General features: G+C 37.7%; 1 protein-coding gene across 4 annotated transcripts in view; it reads right to left on the bottom strand.

Annotated features, from left to right (window-relative positions):
* Nucleotides 1-574: 574 nt before the first annotated feature.
* Nucleotides 575-13,742, bottom strand: part of LOC124556621 (high affinity copper uptake protein 1-like) — a 157,561-nt gene continuing 144,393 nt past the window's right edge. For all 4 annotated transcript variants that reach the window (XM_047130588.1, XM_047130587.1, XM_047130589.1 and 1 more), the window contains 4 exons: nucleotides 11,243-11,379; nucleotides 11,067-11,165; nucleotides 8,952-8,981; nucleotides 575-2,102 (listed from right to left, as the gene is read on the bottom strand). In XM_047130588.1, the coding sequence (XP_046986544.1) occupies nucleotides 1,901-2,102; nucleotides 8,952-8,981; nucleotides 11,067-11,165; nucleotides 11,243-11,379 (468 nt within the window). In that variant the 3' untranslated portion in view covers nucleotides 575-1,900. The remainder of the gene's footprint in view (nucleotides 2,103-8,951; nucleotides 8,982-11,066; nucleotides 11,166-11,242; nucleotides 11,380-13,742) is intronic.

Here is a 13,742-nt window from a genome sequence, read left to right as displayed (position 1 = left end):
GAGGGATTGGTTGGTGAATGTTAGAAACCATAGGATGCAAGTCACTTGGATTCACATTTGAGGAGGACTTCCATGTGAGAGTGAGGGGGGACAAAAATGAAGAAGAGGTCATGGAGAGAGTAGAGCATCGAAAATTTACACTGGTAAGCCCTGTACCAGTTTCAATTCAGAGGTAATAGAAGGGACAAAGTAAGCAATAAAAGTGGATTAAAAAGACTAATGAAAAATGGAATAAATAATGCAATTAAGTAATACCAGAGAAGGCAAAAAAGGGAAAATGTAAATCATTTTAAAAACGAGACAGCTGGAAGATTAAAAATATAAGTAAATAATTTAGTAAATAACTAAATTATCAACTGTGGAGGTCGAGGAGGGCTTGTTATTGGGGGGGAGGGGCATAGGGCTTGTTAGTGGTGGTTAAGTTCATCTTTTGATCCCAGCATGCTACTACAAGATTCAAGATCCATTAATGCACCACCCTTTCACCAGAGGAAAAATTTCATTACTTAATTACAAAAACAATACCTTATTTGGTATAAGAACGCAATTTATTGTCAAAAGAAATTTAAAAATATTTTTAAAAATCTTCGTGTTCTTTATTACTGGTCTCAAACAGTTATGTTTCACAGTGTAATGTACACTATTGTCAGATCTTTTATACATGTATGAATACATTAACAAGTCATATTGGTAACAACTGGCTTTTTTTCAGTTTCATATTCTCTCCATATTATGGAGATGGTTCAAGTGCCGGTATCTGATGAGGCACAAACATTATGCAAATCAAAAACAAGCAAACAAATATTTAGGATGGAATGTTATGTTAACGTGAGTCTGTGTTGTAAAAAAAGAAATTTTCATGTCACTCCAGCTCTCACAAATTGGGGGGAAAAAAAAATGAAAAAAAAAAAAAAAAACTGAATGTCTACTCACACTGAATACATAACGATTAACAACAGGAAATGTTACATGGAAGCCACTGTGTACATTATTATCAATTTTATTTGAATTTTTCAATGTAAGGCACATTATTGAATATTTCTACCATAACTGACAGATAATTTTGCAGAAGAGTACCACAGGAAATTATTATTACCCAGCAACATTTTTGATGCTTCGATGTAGAAGTCAGAAGTAGCTTTGGTTAAATATTGTAACATCAATGTTAGGCTCAGAGAGTGCCTGCAGATATTAACTCCCCATAGAACTATACAGTGAAAACACTAATATATTTTCTGGACTTTGTAAGGTGTCTAGTCACTACAGAAAATTGATGCTTCTCTTTTATGCAAACCGAAAGTAACTATAACATCATCACAAAACAGCTGACAGATCTGAATAAAACATAACAAAATGAGAGAGAGCGGATAACTTGCCATATTTGTATGTATAGTTTTCATCATTACATCACTTATTTAAGAAAACTGATAAACTTATTTCAATTTTGAAGCCAAAATAAAAACTTCCTTTTCATACTATTAAGAAATACAAACTAAATTGCCAACAAAATTATTCTCGGAATGTACTACTTCATTACTACAAAATTCCAGTTCACAAACAATTGCTCTAAATAAATGTTCATTGTTTCCCTGATTTTAATACAGTACATTATTAAAATATGCTGTAAAATAATCACTGACCGTGTCAATGTGACGCAATAAAAATATTAGCAGTTCTTATTAACTGTTAAAATTTTACCAAAGAGTTGTACACTTAAATCTGCGACTTTAGAGTCATGAAGGCATCAAAAATATAAAAAATATATATTGGACTGAGGTAATGCTACATGCAGTCCATCTCAAGCTTTAACATAATTCCTGAACAAGACAACACTCAACAACAATTAAGCTAAAATATATCCATCATAGTCATAATTTACACTTAAGCAAATAAATATCTGTCAGTGACAGTGTTCAGTTACATCAACAATTGCAGATTTCTTCCAACCAAACAAAAAATATCCTAGTGCAGCACCAATAACAACAGCCATGCATAGCCATACATTGTAGGTCATGAATATCAGCATCAGGAAGTAACTCAGGATGATTTGCACTACATGGAGAAAGGTCTGGAAGAAGTGCATTGAACTGAACATGTTGCGTCTGTAACAGAAGCATATCAACAGATGTAGTATCAACTCTCTAGTACACAATTTTTGTTCAGAAATAACATTAACAATTATCCTAAGATAATGGACACAAGGCAAATGCTTAGTGGTTTATCTCCTCCCATTACGATAAGTACTGTACAGCAATTCACCAGCAAAGAGTTGTGAACAATATGTATGGTGTGTCTCCTAAGAGTCATTAGGTGATTCCTCTGGCATTTTGGCACATGTTTACAATTTCGTTTTTGCAATGTATAGCTGGAGTCAGCCCAAACAAATATCTGTGAGCTTCCCTGGCCAATGGTGAGTGCTACCACCATTCAACAGCAGCACTATTTTTCCTGTTTTACCATCCCTGTTAATAAACACTGATAAAACAAATATCACACTAGACTAATTTGGGACTGTTCTATTGAATGTGTGTGTGAAATTCAGCTCCAAAAATCGTTTTTGTTTGTAATGGGAAACAAACTGATGTTTTCCATTGCCACTGGGCATTGCATGAATGATGTGATGAGCCGTATTTGTTTGTGCTGACTCCAGCTACTCACTGCCAAAATAAAATTTCAAATAGCTGCAAAAAATATAGAAAATGCACCTGATGACTCTTTGAAGGAACACCCTGTGTGAGTGTGTCACTTAAAAAAACTAATAGAAAAATCAGCAGTTCAATGTATTTCTTTATAAAATGAGAAAATATTATATGTATATATTCCTTTATATTTAAACTGCCCTGCATTTTAACATCCATGTAATGGATATTGTATTTTGTAGGGGAAGAGGATTCACCAAACACCTACAATTTTAATTTGAACTTTATTTGCAGACCATTTTCGCAAACTTATGTTCCTATTATCAGTGCTGTACGATGCACCAGAATGACATATGATGCACAAGATCCACTGCTAAAAACTCTCGAAACCCACCTCATGCTGATGTCATCTTGCAAGCATGATGTGAATGCAGTGACACACATCACCAGCATGACTGGCTATGTGAAAGCATTCACCACTTGGAAATGGATCATGAAGAATGCTATTGTCCGTGGATCGCCATGTAAGTAAATAAAATAAGTAACACCTGAATGGCTCACAAATAGTTCACAGATCTTTACAAAAACTAATCATCAATACTAAATCAGAAAAGCCATTGAAGTCTGCATTTCCTACAAAGTACCAAGACAAGGATGCAGTACTCAGTCCCTGCTTCCCAGCTTTATTGTTAAAGCTTTAAGGAAAGTGAAACACAGTACTACTAACTCTTAAAAAGTTATTGAGCATTTCACCCACAGAAAGGAGGGGGAGGAGGTTATACAAAAAATTACAGAACGAAACTAATCACAATGTAGTTAAGTGATTTTTCTATTAAGGAAGAGAACTTTCAAGACATTATTAATGCAAAAACAAAATGTTCTTCAACAAAAGAAATCTACTGATGTAAAATGCATATCTAAGATTAAGGACTAAATTTATTAAAGAATCTTAAGCAGATAAGCAACAATGAAGCATCAGCAGTGGGGAAAATTCGAAAGCATTTGAAATCTGGTGCTATAAATAGACATTAAAAATTAAGACAGGCAAATTACTTTGCGAAGGTGTTTTTACATAAAACAGACCTGAATATGAGATGGTAAAGGCGATTATTACACAACTGGCCATTAAAATTGCTACACCACGAAGATGACATGCTACAGACACGAAATTTAACTGACAGGAAGAAGATATTGTGATATGCAAATGATTAGCTTTTCAGAGCATTCACACAAGGTTGGCGCCGGTGGCAACACCTACAACGTGCTGACATGAGGAAAGTTTCCAACCGATTTCTCATACACAAACAGCTGTTGACTGGCGTTGCCTGGTAAAACGTTGTTGTGGTGCCTCGTGTAAGGAGGAGAAATGCGTACCATCACATTTCTGACTTTGATAAAGGTCGGATTGTAGCCTATTGCGATTGCGGTTTATCGTACTGCGACGTTGCTGCTTGCGTTGGTCGATATCCAATGACTATTAGCAGAATATGGAATCGGTGGGTTCAGGAGGGTAATACGGAACACCGTGCTGGACCCCAACGGCCTCTTATCACTAGCAGTCAAGATGACAGGCATCTTATCCGCATGGATGTAACGTATTGTGCAGCCATGTCCTGATTCCTGAGTCAACAGATGGGGACATTTGCAAGACAACAACCATCTGCACGAACAGTTCAATGACATTTGCAGCAGCATGGACTATCAGTTCAGAGACCATGGCTGCGGTTACCCTTGTCGCACATACTGAGAAATTTATACAGGCTAACAAGATGTCCTCCATTTCTCATAAAATGCACACACAATTTCAGAAGATTTAGATAATGTTTAATTTTTTTAATAGTGGAAATTACAACTGATCATATGCATTAATTATGAATTAGGATCATGCTTTCACTATGAACTATGAAAATTAACTCTAAGATGACATGATCCACTACTTTAACTATACCTGAAATGCAGATACATTGTTTCCCGCTACAATTTACACTACAGTATTACGGTAGTTACAGAAATTTATTTTCATGGACTCCATCATCGGTAGTTATACAGAAATTTCGACAACTTGCCTAAACCTAAGAAACCGTTCATGATATGAAAAAATATTATCTCAATGAAAGTGGTTCTGCGCAAGTGCAGAGAGTTATTTAAGGTGACTAGTATAATCAATTAATAATATGCACACTAATGGCAGATCCAAACCACTGGCAGCAGTGATGCTAAAGAATCTTCAAAACCAATATAATGAGCAGCACAGGAAAAGGAGAACACTGCCTTTTCCCTTAAAAATGAGCTTGGGTTTCAAGGAATTCTAAATATCTCCACTTTCTATTTTCAAGTTCCACACAAAGCACCCTCTAGACAACCTTCACTTGAGATATTCTCTATAATAGCAGAGTTAAGTTTTGTGCCTGCCTTCCTTCATGTACTGCTAATTTTATTTCTATGGTCCTCTTTGAGCAATAAATAACCAACCAACCACAAAATTTCCAGACAATCCTTCACATGTCGTTATGTACCAATGGTTTAATTATACCACTAAAATTTACTTATAATTTTTTAATGGTATTTCAAGTGTAAATGCAACCAAGTAAGTAAGTATGAAAAACTTCAATATTCAATCCTATGTTGGTCCAATAATTTTATCTATCAATCACTGCCTCTTTCACCTATGGCAATGGCTCATGAGAATAAGAAATACTAAGTTGTACCATAGTTTGGTGTCCATGCTAAATTGTGGATCCCATTATGATTAACTGCACAAATCAGTTCAATGGTTGGAGAAAGCCAAGGACCTACCAAATACGGCTATGCCCAACAATGAATGTTCAAACCAACCGTCAAGTTTAAGGTCAGTTTAACCACTGGAGATATGAAGAGTATAATTTGAGTTTAATACTTAATATCTGAAAAATCTTGTTCATTTTTAATCACTAGACCAGCTGTCATCTACACAGGCTTGTGGTGAATACTAAAGGGTTTCCAATTTAAAATTATGGGTGTGGAAAACCATGTAAAAAGCATATCTGGGGTGACTAGCTACATTAAATTAAATCCGAAACATATATCCTGGTAGTAAATATGTCCAGTCCAGTAGTACAGGAAAAAAGAAAGCAAATCAGCCAAAAGTAATTTTATCTTATGCATAAGTGAATATTGGTAGTTTAGAACTACATAAAATTATACCAACAAATGGGAGTTTCAGTAAGATATGACCTGTGTTCCAGAAAAAAAAGAGTAACCAACTCAGTAACTTAATAGGCTACCAACCAGTTCGCACAGAGTATATTACACCAAAACATGGTAACTTCCACAGAACAATACTGTATCAGACCACTATTACCAATGTAAATACACAAACATGGCGTATGCTCATACCAGTCTGTCATAAGTTTTTATTAGCTACACAATGAAAGGGTTTTTATGAAAGATGACTATTTAATTTCATCTTTAAGATACCAAAACTTCTACATGGATGTGAAACAATCCTTCAACAAACATTTGAAAAAAAAGTACAAGTTCAAACACAGCAATTTACATGGTACCTTATACTACATGGATATCCCTAATATTACATAAACTACCCAAGCTACTGAGCAAGCCTTTCTGAAAAGTGGTTATACACAACTAAAGTTTTTTTTTAATTTTTTGTATATTTAATGCTTGTTATTTTATCTACAGAGTTACTGAAGCAAAAATAGCATTTTGAAAACTGTTATGTAATAGTTTTTGAAAGTCCTCTAAAAGAAGAGTGTAGTAATAGGATGTTTTTATGAAGTAGTGGGACAAAACCTGCACTATGCCAGGAGTCTTTGACTACACTTTTATCAAATTTCTCACCTATTTAGTGAACATTTCATGGCAAATTTTGATGCACTATATCATTACTTGTTTAGCTCAGGGTCACTTTAAGTGACAACAAACAAAATACAAAGATCCACCAAAAAGAAGGAAAAACATAGTTAACTCAGTGTCTCAGTACATAAAAAATTACACAATCACACAGCAAAATGCCAACCCACCGCCGACTGGAGTGGTCGGGCAGTTCTAGGTGCTACAGTCTGGAACCATGCGACCACTGTGGTCGCAGGTTCGAATCCTGCCTCGGGCATGGATGTGTGTGATGTCCTTAGGTTAGTTAGGTTTAAGTAGTCCTAAGTTCTAGGGGACTGATGACCTCAGAAGTTAGGTCCCATAGTGCTCAGAGCCATTTGAACCATTTTTGAGCCAACCCACCAGTGTACTATCACCTGCTGAACACTGTTTTTATAACAAATTGATTACAAAGAATTGGAATGGTCCACATTCTTAAGGCATCAGTAGCCACCCTTGGCACTCTCATCAACAGCTCTTAGCGGTTCTGAAATATAACTTTTTCAATCATCATAATGTCCTTGATTGCATACATATACAGCTACGAAAGCAACAGTGGCTTAACACACAGTTTTGCATCACTACGTTTTTAGTTTTCTGCAGCTATTACCTGATACTCAAATAATAGTTGACTATGATTGATTGTGCCTAGATGATGGCACTTGATCAGATAATTGACTATCAATGCTTGTGCCTATTATAATCAATAAATGACAGCACCTGATCAGGTGGACGGGGGAGAGGGAGTGGAACAATAATCTGTGTACAATGGTCGGTATCTACGTCAACTGGAATACTGTGAACCAAAATTCTGAAATGACACCATAGAAGATAATCAGGTGGCTTAAACAAGTGGCTTTGTGTCTGATGAATGTCGGGACCACGCACTTGGTCTAGTTCTGCCTATCTAGTAGTACTCATCAAATGTGGTGGTAGAGTGTTGGCGAGCTGCCACACTGAGGTGTGCACAAGTAACAGTCATACTGGTGTCATACTGTTGCATATGAAAATCCATTTCTCTAACTGGGCAGTATGTTCTGAAAGTTAGCAATAAAGCAGTCAAGTGGGGTATCAAGAAGTACACTGCAATAAGGGTGCCCTTGACAATGTTGGGCCATATTGTTAGAGATACACCCCCCCCCCCTTTCCCAATCCATCCATCCCTCCAAACACAGTAGAATACTTTCAATGAAATCCATTGCCGGCCGCTGTGGCTGAGCGGTTCTAGATGCTTCAGTCCGGAACCGCGCTGCTCCTATGATCACAGGTTCAAATCCTGCCTCGGGCATGGATGTGTGTGATGTCTTTAGGTTAGTTACGTTTAAGTAGTTCTAATTGCAAGTCTAGGGGACTGACGACCTCAGATGTTAAGTCCCATAGTGCTTAGAGCCATTTGAGCATTTTGAAATCCATTATTGAGTTAAGACAGTTCTCTAGGTAGATTTTGATTTTCTTCACATAGCTTTGAAATGTAATTTCAAAATATGACTCAATTTATTTGATCAGACTGACATCCAAGGGAATGAAATCTGCAATATCTTTTACAGAATATGCCTGTTCACCTCAAACAGTTCACACACATATTCTAGGGTCTTGTCTGTGGTATCAGAACAGGACCAGCCCATGCGAAAAGAAAAGAAAGAAGAAAGGAAGATTAAAGTTTAATGTCCCATCAACAACAAGGTCATTAGAGACTGAGCAAAAACTTAGATTGGGGATAAGACAGGAAGGAAAGCAGTCGTGTCTTTTTCAACAAACCATCTGGCATTTGTCTCAAGATATTTACAGAAACTGTGGAAAATCGAAAACTGGATGGCTGGGTGGGAATTGAACTGCTGTCCTCCTGAATTCAAGTCCAGTGTGCTAACACTGTGCCACCTCGCTTGGTGAGAGTTGAGGGAACACCAATCTCTAGTGCCAGTATTTTCATCATTAAATGTGGTTTTAACCATCAGCTAATTTTACCTGAATACATGTACTGACACCCATTGCAGTTCTACAATTTGTAATGACTATACGCAGTATAGATGCCTTTCTTTATTTTAAAGACAATTACACTCACTGTCAAAATGTACATTCGCATTTTGCACATTAGTATTTCCTCATAGTTTTGATTGTATAATCTCATGTTATGAGTTTCCCAAGTCATCAAGAGAGTAAGAGTGCAAATTAATATGGCTTCACACATGAAGACAATTACAATAATTATTAGTTCACTTCCTGAGTAAAATACAATCAGAAAATGACAAACTCTGCATCTTAAGAAGTGTTAATAAAATCACTGTCACAGAGAAACAATGCAGTTTTAAAGAGTCCTAAGTTATAACTGAACAGATTATATACTCAACAAGTGTAAGAGAGAAAATGGTGAGCAAAATAAGGAAGAAACAAAAACAACAACTACAAAGAAAATAGTGTGCAAATAAAGTTAACCAAACTTACGGTTGCTTATGTATAACTTCTCCTACGACGCTGCAGCCATGAAAGAGAGTAAAATAAAAAATAAGTTAGTTTACTGAAAACATACATTAATTTCATGATTTTAGAGTAAGTTTATCATAAATACTAACCAATATTTTACTACTACTAATACTTAAAAATATTTATACTAAAAAAATAAAAACACAATTACTTGGTGAATTGAAGACTGTCACATGGTTAACAGCACTGCAAACACATCAGTTGGCATATGTTTGACAAAATCACATTTTTTTTATACAAGAAAAAACCACAAAACTAAAACATAAAAAGAGAAAGCTAAGTCCCACAGAACCAAGAGACAAATTACAGAAAAATACTTTAGTTATAAAGGGTTCAAGTGAGTGTGTGTGATTTGTGGATGTGTGTGTGTGTGTGTGTGTGTGTGTGTGTGTGTGTGTGTGTGTGTGGTGCACTGCTAGCAGAAATAAATATTTCATTTAACAATGTAGGAAAAGACAGATTGCTACTTACCCTAAAAATGCAACATCAAGTGGGATGCAAGCAGCAATCTGGAGGGAGTGGGGAAGGGGAAGGAATAGTAGTGTATGGGTGGGGAGATAAGACGAACGCTGTCTGGTAGCATGTGCAGTACCTAGACTGCCAACAGTGCAGCATCAGGAGGGTTGTGGGGGAGGGAGGTGGGGAAAAAGGAGAGCCGCAAGGGAAGACAGGTGGATGTGTCGGCAGAGGGCTGTAAATAAACAGGATGGGAGATGAGAATGGGGAGGAGATGATAGGACAGAGGGTGGTGGAAACTGTTGGGTGGAGGGTGTGGGGACAGTATGTTACCATAGATTGAGGCTGCGATAATTAAGGATCCAGATGGCTTGGGTATGGAAGCAGCCATGGAAATCAATAGTGTTATGTTCAGCTGCAAACTGTGCCACGGCGTGGTCTACTTTGTTCTGGGCCACAGTTTGGCGATGGCCATTCATCCTGGTGGACAGCTGGTTGGCACTCATACCAACATAAAAAGCTGTGCAATGATTGCAACAGAGCTGGTAAATGACTTGACTGCCTTCACAGGTGGTCTGGCCCCTGATGGGAAAGGATAAACCTGTGACAGGACTGGAAGAAGAAGTGCTGAGTGGATGGATTGGGCAGGTTTTGCACCTGGGTCTTCCACAGAAATATGATCCTTGTGGCAAGAGGCTGGGATTGGGAGTGGCATAGGGATGGACTAGGATGTTGTGGAGGTTCGTTGGGCAATGGAACACCAATTTAGGAGAGGTTGGAAGTATCTCTGGTAGGATGTACCTCGTGTCAGGGCACAATGATAGGTAATCAAAGCCCTGACGAAGGACGTGGTTCAGTTGTTCCAATCTGTGGTGATACTGGGTGATGAAGGAGAGACTCCTTTGTGGCTGGTTCTTGGGGGTGGTGGGATGATTCAGGGTGTGAGGGGAAATGGCACGTGAGATCTGTCTGCCAACTAGGTCTGGGGGATGGTGCCTGTCTGTGTAGGCTTTGGCGAGACCCTCAGCAAACTGAGCACGGGTGCGTTTGTCAATGCAAATATGCCATTCCCGGGTAGCCAGGCTAAATGGGAAGGATTTTTTGGTGTGAAAGGGATGACAGCTGTCAAAATGCAGGTACTGTAGGTGGTTGGTGGGTTATATGCGGACAGAGGTGTGAATGGAGCCATCAGAGAGGCATGTCAACATCTAGGAAGGTTGAGGAGGACCATGTGAAGTGGATGGGAGAGAAGGTGTTGAAGTTGTGGAGGAACGAAGATATGGTATCTTGGTCCTGAGTCCAGATCATGAAAATATTAATGAACCTGATCCAGACTAGGGATTTGGTGTTTTGGGAGGCTAGGAAGGTCTCCTCTAGATGGCCATAAAAAGGTTGGCATAGGAGGGTACCATGTGGGTACCCATGGCTGTGCTGCAGATTTGTTTATACCTTCCCTATGTGGCCAAAAGTTTTATGTGAGTGTCTTAATTGTGCCTGTCTGCAACTTGACATGTCTTCTTTATGTCCTTTTCCTAAACTGTTGATATTCCTATCTGGAGTTTCCATTGTTTGGTTATTATTTCATTTACAATTTTAATTATACATATATATAGTACTTACTCAACTACTTGATTGTCTTCTGAAACCACATTTTTTTCTGCTGGAACGGAAACAGATCTATATTGCAAACCCGTGTAAGTCTTCCAAAACAGGTACTCTCTAAAAGAAGAAGGCAGTATCAGTATCTATGTTATAATATCTTATGTCAACCAATTTATGGTAGTTGGAGGGAGTACCTGTAATACTTCAGTCCTTCATATAGTGCAGCCATACAGAGAATTCCTATCATAGAACCTATAAGGCCATTCACAGAACTTACTTTCCAGCTATCAAAAAGAACAGTTTCACAGTAGCCTGTGTGGAAGGTCATTGCCTGTAAGAAAATTTTTTGCCTTACTTCATACTGTAGTTAAAGAACACATTGACCTAAATTATGACAATACTAAGATTATGGAAATATTACTGAAATTATTAAATTATAACAAAAAATGTGAGGGCCTTGAAAAAGTCCCTGAAAAATGGGAGTTTCTTTACATACACTTCTGGCCCTTTTTGTTCAAATAATATATCTTTAAGTACAGAACAGGAAAGACTTATTTCTTTTCTTTTATTTAATTTTTGCTGTATTTGTATGGAAGACAATTTACACAATAATTTATTATGATCCAAAATGTGTCTATGTTATAAAGCCAATATCTCAGAAAAAAAGTTCTTTATGACTGAAGGAACTGCAACTCATATTCAAAATGAATTTTGTCCTCTTAATCCCGTGAAGGGAGTAAGTAAATGGTCCAAGCTTTTTATGGGTGTACAAAATCCATTAAAAAAATACCGGAACTTTGTCCACAAAATTTTTCTACTCATACCTGTTACTTATTATGCATGGTCTCCTTTGAAATACTCTCCTCCACAACTGATACGCCACTCTCAACACCATTTCTCAGTCTTGGTATCCCTCTTGCTGGATACTATCTGCGAATTTTCTTTTATCTCATCTATCATTGCAAAACTTTATCCTTTGAAAGGGGGTTTTCAACTTTGGAAATAAAAAAAAAAAAGTCTGCAGAGGTCAGGTCTGGAGAGTACGGAGGATGAGGCAGCATAGTGATTTAATTTTTTATGCAATAGTCATGCACCAACAGGGATGAATGTGATGCAGGAGCCATAAATTGTCTCACCACATTCCAGGCCATTTCCTATTCACATTTTCTTGCATGCTTCGCAACACATCCCAATAGTATCATCAGTTAATAGGTTGTCCCTGCGGCATGAATTCATGATGAACTAATCCTTCAAAGTCAAAGAAAACTATCAGCATGGCTTTGACATTGGACCTGACCTGACAAGCATTTTTGGCCTTGGAGAGTGTTTCAGACCCCACTGTGAAGATTGGGCCTTGATCTCAATATTGTAACCATAAACTCACCACATCTCATCACCAGTTACAATTCTCTTATGGAACATATCCTCATTTGCATGATAGAAGAGCTCTTCACAGATTGTGAGGCAAAAGTCTTTCTGGTCTCGACTCAAGACCTGTGGGATAAACTTGGCGGCAACACAATTAATTCCAAGATGCTGTGTCATGATTTCACGACACGATACAATTGAAATGTTACATTCTTCTACAATCTTTCTGACAATCAGTCTTCAATTAGCATGCACGTTCCTGACATGAGCGTCGTCGGTAGACATCAAAGAGCATCCTAAATAAGTGTCACCTTATCTTCTGTCTGGCCATTTTTAAACTATGTGAACCATTTGTAACACTGAGTATGGCTTAAGTACTCATCACTGTGGGCTTCCTGCATCAGATGTTGGTGTTACATGAAAGCACTGTGAACCACTGATTCCATATCTATCAAATGTTCTTTGGTGGATTGTAGTGCCTGAAAGACACTTTGAAACCATGGTAAATGTCCTCTAGCTTCCAGATAGGAAGTCATTGGTTGACATTCTTTCAAATAATTTACACAACCTGATTGTTAGGGAGACTAGTCAATAATTAGTAAAGATTTGTGGGTCTTTTTCCCAGTTTCAGGATAGGAATAGTAATACTCCTCCACTATTGGGGTAGGGGGGAATCCCTCTTCTCAACAAATAAATTTAAAAACATGAGGAGGTGTTTTATGCTGTTTCGCTAAGTTGTTTAAACATTTAACTGTGGACTTTATCAGGTCCTGAGGCTGCATCTTGATACTCTGCTAATGCACTGGTGAAATTCGCCTTCACTATATAGAACACTGTATGATTCAAGACCTTCTGCATGGAAGAATAATTAGTTTTGCTCCACCAGATTTTTCTATGTCACGAAATTTGGATGGTAGTTACTGCATGCAGACACTTCAGTAAAGTGTACAGCAATGACTGTGGAATCAATACACATGTCATCATTGAGGAATATGGGAGGAACTACTGTGAATGGTTAATGGCTGCAAATGCAGTGGAGTTTAGTCCATACTTGAGATGATGAGGTGGAGACCCTCAGATGATACATAACATTCCTAACACTCCTGCTTTCTCCTTTTTATTAAAAACCATGCCTTTGCTCCAAGTCTCTTGAATGCTATTAAATGTTCCATAGAACGATGGTGATTGTGTCATTGAAGCACACTTCTATGCTCTCTGATAGCTGTAGCTATTCTTCAGACCACTATGGCACAAGTTTCTGGCATTGGGGGCCTGAAGACTATGGTATCGTTGCTTCCACAGCACGTATGATCTTGTCAATAGCAT

This window comes from Schistocerca americana, chromosome X (assembly GCF_021461395.2).
Source record: "Schistocerca americana isolate TAMUIC-IGC-003095 chromosome X, iqSchAmer2.1, whole genome shotgun sequence".
NCBI classification, from domain to species: domain Eukaryota; kingdom Metazoa; phylum Arthropoda; class Insecta; order Orthoptera; family Acrididae; genus Schistocerca; species Schistocerca americana.
This window is presented reverse-complemented; position numbering and strand designations above follow the sequence as displayed.